The 6,495-nt window shown below is 39.5% G+C and overlaps 1 protein-coding gene across 1 annotated transcript; it reads left to right on the plus strand.

Annotated features, from left to right (window-relative positions):
* The first annotated feature begins 5,112 nt into the window (after positions 1-5,112).
* LOC149197079 (uncharacterized) lies at positions 5,113-5,550 on the plus strand. The gene has a single exon (XM_089408547.1). The coding sequence runs from the start codon at positions 5,113-5,115 to the stop codon at positions 5,548-5,550; it is 438 nt and encodes a 145-aa protein (XP_089264673.1).
* The last annotated feature ends 945 nt before the right edge of the window (positions 5,551-6,495 follow it).

Below are 6,495 nucleotides of genomic sequence, written 5' to 3' on the forward strand. Positions count from 1 at the left end.
AACCCAACACATTCTGGTGTAATCATCAATAAATGTCATGATATATTTATTTCCATTTGCAGAAGGAACAGGCATTGGACCACATAAATCTGAATAAATGAGTTCAAGCTTCCTATGTTCTCTTGAATGTGAATCATGAAAAGACTATTTGCTATGCTTTCCTAGAATGCAAGCATCACATTGCTTATGTTTCCTAGGAATTGTAGGCAAACCAGCAACACCATTTTTCTTCAATAAGCGGAGACTGTCATAGTTTAAATGTCCAAATCTAGCATGCCATAATAAACTTGATGGAAGTGTACCTTCTTCATGATGAGAAATATATGAGAAATGTTGTGCATGAGCAGAGGTTCCTTGCAGTTTGAGAAGCCTTTCTTCTTCTATTCCCCTCATGACAAGTGAGTGGTCAGATGCTTTTCATACCTCAAGCTTGCCATCAAACATATGAATGGAGTGACCTTGCTGGCCGATGTGGACCAAGGATAGCAAGTTTCTCTTGAGCTGTGGGAGATATAGAACATGATCTAGAAGAAAGTCTGGAAGACCAGGAAGTTTAAGACTGATTGTGCCAAGCCCTGATGGCTTGATTTTTGACTGATCTACAAAGTATACTGCTCCATCAACATTGTCAGTGAAATCTTCAAAAAAATCTTTTCTATGAGTCATATGACAGGTTGCTCCTGAATCAAGCAAACAATCATTTTTCGAAGAAGCAAGTGAAGCATTAAAGAAATCTTAATTTACTCCAATGTTACATTGTGCCTCAATATAGTGAGCAGATTCAGGTGCTTTACCTTTGTCTGTATCATCAGTTTTACCTTTCTGTTGGTTTCTTTTCTGCTCAATTTTGTCCCATGGTAGCTTGCATGTAGAGGCATCATGTGATCCATTTCTTTTGCAGCGAATGCAGTGTAAGTCTGCCTTTTCTCCTTGAGAATGTCTGCCCCCCCTGCCTCTGAAGTATCTTCCTCTTCCTCTTCATCCACCTCTTCCTCTTGTAGAATCTTGAGCAGGATGCTTTTCTTTATGAGCAAGGCACACAGTCTCTTCAGAAGATTCAGGGGCTGTCTTCTTTCCAAAGGCTTTCTCTCTTTCAGCAAACTTTTTCATAAGAGAGTCAAAGGTTATATCTTTAATATTTCCATTTGCTTGTAAAGACTCAAGATAATTGGAGTAGGTAGGATAGAGTGCCTTGAGAAAAGAAATAAGAGGGATATCCAGCTCAACCTTAGTGGATTTGATATCATGCATTATAGACTTTACTTCAGATGCAAGAGCAAGAGGATAATTATTTTTCAGTTCAAGAGTGAAGAGTTTAATCATGAGCTGAACAACTTCAAGTGCAGAATGTGAGTCATAGAGTTCTTTTAGCTTTTGTAAAGCTTCAAAGGCAGTTGAATATGATGAAATATGACGACTCACCTCTTCATTTACAGATGCTACGATTAATGCATAAGCTTTGTTCTTCTTGTTTTCCCAAATGACGAGCTCTTTGTCTGATGTAGGCTGCACTGGGTAATTGTCTCCTTCTCCGACACACACTCCTTTCCACAAATCATTGAAGATGAGGGTGTGTTTTATCATCCGGGACCATTAAGGATAGTTCTCCTTGCCAGTGAGAACTATTCCTACCATATAGATGATTGAATGCATTCTGTAAAAAATACTTCTGTTGATAAAAAAAAAACTTCTGCTGATATACAGTGAAATTGCACTCAAAAAGACATTCTCAAAGGATTTCAAATCTCTTCCTTATGCTACAACTTTATCCACTATATTTTCTTCAAATCCCTCTAATGTTAGATAAAAGCATCCAGAATAATACCATGTCAGAATAATTAGTGTGAGCAAACCACAATACCGAGAATTTTACCCCAAAAATCTAAGCCAAAGAAACTCCCCAGAATTGCAGCGGCTATGTGTCGAAACTGCAAAAGGAGGCCCAAATTGGTAAGGACCAAAATGCTGGAGGCAGAATAAATCGTAGCTGCCGAGTGCAGAGATTTAGGGTTTTATTGAGAAGAGGGAGGGAGTGAAAGAATGTCAGGTTCGCATACCAAAAATAAACAAATCTCCAATATTTTGTACTGAATTAACATAACAAATCAGCGCAAATTCAAATTTAGCTTCAACCACTGTCAGTTAAAACATTGATCTTCCATTTATCTTACAGCTCTGAGACAGCTCTACTTGATATTGTTGTCGAAACCATCGTTGCAGCCTGTCACTGAAATTTTCTCATATCCAAAATCTACAAGGTTTGCAGCAAACTCCGTCGACGTAGACCCGAATCTACTAGTGTCACAGCAATCCAGTTATCAGTGCGAGCAATCCATGTCAGGTTCCAGATGCTACGCTTCAGTTCGCATACGCTTCAGGTTCCAGATGCTGATCGAAATGATATACCATACACAAAGCAGTGAGATATCATACGATACCATACGATATCATCGCCTTCTTCCTCATCCACTTCAAATCTTCAAGCAGCTGCAACTCGTTACATAAATCACGATTCACCACCATCTTTGTCGGCAATATTCCATGGCCTTCATACAGGGAATGGATAGCAGATGACAATCTTCCACAATCACACTCTTCTCAATTAAAAATCCTCATTCAGAGTGGCGAAAAAATGTTTGCCACAATAGTGAGGTATTTTGCAAAGAAACCGAAGCCGAAGATGAAGCCGGCTGATATAAGACTCCCACCCGAGCAAGCCATACCGATAAGCACTACTGTTTTCGATGTGATCAAAGCTCACGGCCATCTTACCGTTACAGGAACCAACGCATATCTGGGCAGGCAATGGACAGAGGCAGAGCAGCGCTATATCTGGTCAGGCAATGGACAGAGGCAAAGCAACGCTCAGGACAGAGGCAGTGGAAAACTATTTCAGGATAGAGGCAGAGCAGCGCTCAGTGGACATAACAACAGAGGCATTTGAGGACAGAGCTCAGGCTAGCGTACAGCCCACAGTAGAAAAAAATGAAGGGAGTTACAACTATTTTTAGAACTGGCTCTGATACCATGTCAGGCCAGGCAGTAACTCTCCAAAGGCAGTAAAATTGATTCGTCTGATTATTCCATAGGTAGGTTATTGTTATATACATTAGGAGTGATTGTTCAGTGCATCTCCCGATGACTGTTCACATTCCTTATTTATTTATTTACAAATTCCCCCAATCATGAAGATTAGGTGTCAACAGAAAGACGCACTTATCAATGCTCCTTTAATACATCCCCTTGATTATTGACACAATTATTTCCTATACTTGGCCAAAACTAATACTACCATTGCTATGGTGTTAGTTCAGGATGACGACGATGACAATGAACATGTGTGCTGGGTGTGGAGCCTGATTATATTCTATATTCAAAGGTATCACCACATTGGACCCCAGTTCATAATGGGGCAGCAATGCCGCCCATAAAATATTCGCTGCAAGGGGGGTCCGAGGGGGGGAAGCTGTGACCTTTGGGAGCCCCCCCTGGCGGGGGGATCAGGGGCAATGCCCCTGAAGCTAAGAATAGATGTAAAATTTCCTTGTAAAATGTTGTAATTGCATAGTCAATTTGGGTCATTCATTAGGCGAAGATCTGACGGTAGCAGTTATGTTTAATTTAGGGCTTTTTTCTCTAGAAGGCAACCCCTCGCTATATATGAGGGAATTGTATTGCGTCTATGTATATCTGTATTCTGAGTGAGGAAGAGAGAGGAGATTGAGAGTGAAGAGGGAATTACAGCAGATCTGCTCTAAGTTGTATCTCTTCAGTTTGTTGGATAATATAAAATGAAGGATTGGCTGTTTCTCCATGGACGTAGCCCAAACTGGGTGAACCACGTATATCTGTGTCTCTCTTGTTTTATGTGTTTTCAGTGTTTATATTTCTGCAATATTTTATGTGTTCCATTGCTCTGTAATAGATAATTCTCTAACATTGTGGTTCATTATTTAAGCTAAAATATTCTTGACATTGAGTCTCAATATGCCCATGTCAAGAAGCTTGCCTTGGAAGCAGTACATGCTGTCCAAAGATCTTGAAATTATATCCTTTTACAGAAAACCACGATGATTTTTTATTGCAACCCCATGACCTATATATTGACTCGTCAATTACTTGGTGGAAAATACTCCAAGTGGATTGTTATCCTACAGGAGTTTGATTTGGATTTTACTGCTGCAAATTGAAGAAAGCACTTGTTTTTACTGAATTGATATGTGCCCTTCCATCTGTAACGCTTCTACTGATTTTACTGAGAAGATTCCCAATGAAACTCTATTTCTCTTCAACACTCTTGACCCGTGGTATGGAGATGTTATCATTTATTTTCAAACCCAAACCTTTTGATCTGAGTTGTCTCGATTTGACCGAAACCGCATTCGGAATCAGTCCCAACCCTATCGGATTCTTGGTGATACCTTATACCAAGTCAGTGTGGACTTTGTTCTTCGCAGATGATTAACACTTGAAGAGGCTAAAAAGGTTTTGAATGAATGCCACTCTGTTGCCTGTGGTGGTCACATGTCCAGCTACGCCACTACTCAAAAAATACTACACGCTAGTTATTTCTAGCCTTCTATCATTAAGGATTATATTATGGCTGTTCAGAACTGCCATGAATACCATATTTTTAACTGCAAGCAGTGCGCCCCGCCAGCACCCTTACACCCCGTAGTTACCGTTGGCCCATTTGCTAAATGGCGCATAGACTTCATGACATGTAACCCTCACTCGGCTAGGGGGCATGGCTATATTATTGTTGTCATTGACTATTTCACTAAATGGGCCAAGGCGATGCCCACATACAATGCTGACGATATTACTGCTGCTCAGTTCCTCTTCAACCACATCATAGCACGTTTTGGTGTTCCTCAAGCCATTATAACTGACCATGGATCACATTTTCGTCAGTACATGATGGCAGAGTTAACTGCTCAATTGGGCCTTCGTCATGATAGCTCAACTCCTTACTATCCAAAAGCCATTGGCAAAGTCAAAGCAATTAATAAAGTTTTGATTACTATGCTTCAACGCACCATTGGGAAGCACAAAAAGAACTTACATTTGGTGATATTCTCAGCTCTCTAGGATTATCTAACTTCTGTTAAGATGACCACTGGATGCACTCCATTCGAGTTGGTTTATGGTTTAGAGGAAAATCTTCCGATTAAATGCGAGATCCCTTCGCTCAAATTGGTTGTCAAACTTCTTCCTAACACCTCGCATGAAGAGGAGTGGTTACTCTACCTTGAGAGGCTTGAAGATACCCATCGCATTCCCATGATGGTAATCGAAGCCCAAAAGAAATGTATCAAAGATAATTTTGATCAAACCGTTTCTCCCCGCACTTTTTCTGAAGGCGGCCTGGTCCTCCCTTATGATCAGGCTAATGATAAGTTGGGTGCTGGAAAGTTCGAACCTATGTGGCATGGGTCATATATTTTCAAAATCATTTTGCAAAAAGGCGCCTATAAGCTAGTTTATTACGAAGGAAATGCATTGTCACAGCCCCGAAATGGGTTGTATTTGAAAATGTATTATCCATGAAATTTGTGTAATGAATTTTTGTACATTAGTGTGTGAATTCATTAGTGTGCGTTTTTTGATTTTTGGTGTGTTTTTTTTCTTTACAGACATGTGTTCTTCTGCTTACCTTGTGTTCCACTCGATTTGCAGATGTCGTCAAGTTATTATGTTGGTTTTGCTAATGGTGATTTTCATAGCACACGGAATTTGTCCTCCACAGCTTCGGCACTCTTTGCCCCTGATGGCAAGTTGATTGACTTACAAGGTATATGACTTCGTTGGACAACTAATAATATTGATGAATATAGTGCAGTCATTGAACTATTGTCAGAAGCAGTTGCTCTTGGCATTAGATATTTAGTTGTCAAGTTAGATTCACAGCTCATTATGTTACAATTAAACAATAATTATTCAGTGAGAAATCCACAAATATTTCTTATGTATCTACATGTTCAATTACTGGAAATAAATTTTGATTTTATCACATATCAACACATTCCATGCAATTTGAATACATTAACATATGCATTAGCCAATTATTTTCTTGATCGACATTTGCGTCATTTATAAAACTGATCATATTCTGGACACATAAGTAGGAAATAAAAAATGTAAATATATATATATATATATATATATATATCGAATCTTTCGAAGTTTTTTACATCAAAATATCAAAAAATAAATTGTTCTAGGACACTTAGCTTCCAAAGCCTACAAAATGTGTAAAAGAGCTAGAAAATCTATTAGCCTGCACGGTGCTCATGGTAGCACAATACTACTCTGATCACTCGACTCAATAGCTCACGCAATATTGTGGATACTCCCACTATGTGTCTCTTCCAACGCAGTGGCACCTCATCTATAGTAGCATACTCTGGAACTCCCCAAGTAATCGCTTTTAGGTTGCGCTCCATCTCAATTAAGGGGTTTTCCCCTTCCTCATAGTCAGCACCCACTATATGA

The sequence above is a fragment of the Pinus tabuliformis genome, chromosome 2_2 (assembly GCF_031772625.1).
Source record: "Pinus tabuliformis cultivar Carrire ecotype Pingquan chromosome 2_2, CPIR1, whole genome shotgun sequence".
Classification (NCBI taxonomy): domain Eukaryota; kingdom Viridiplantae; phylum Streptophyta; class Pinopsida; order Pinales; family Pinaceae; genus Pinus; species Pinus tabuliformis.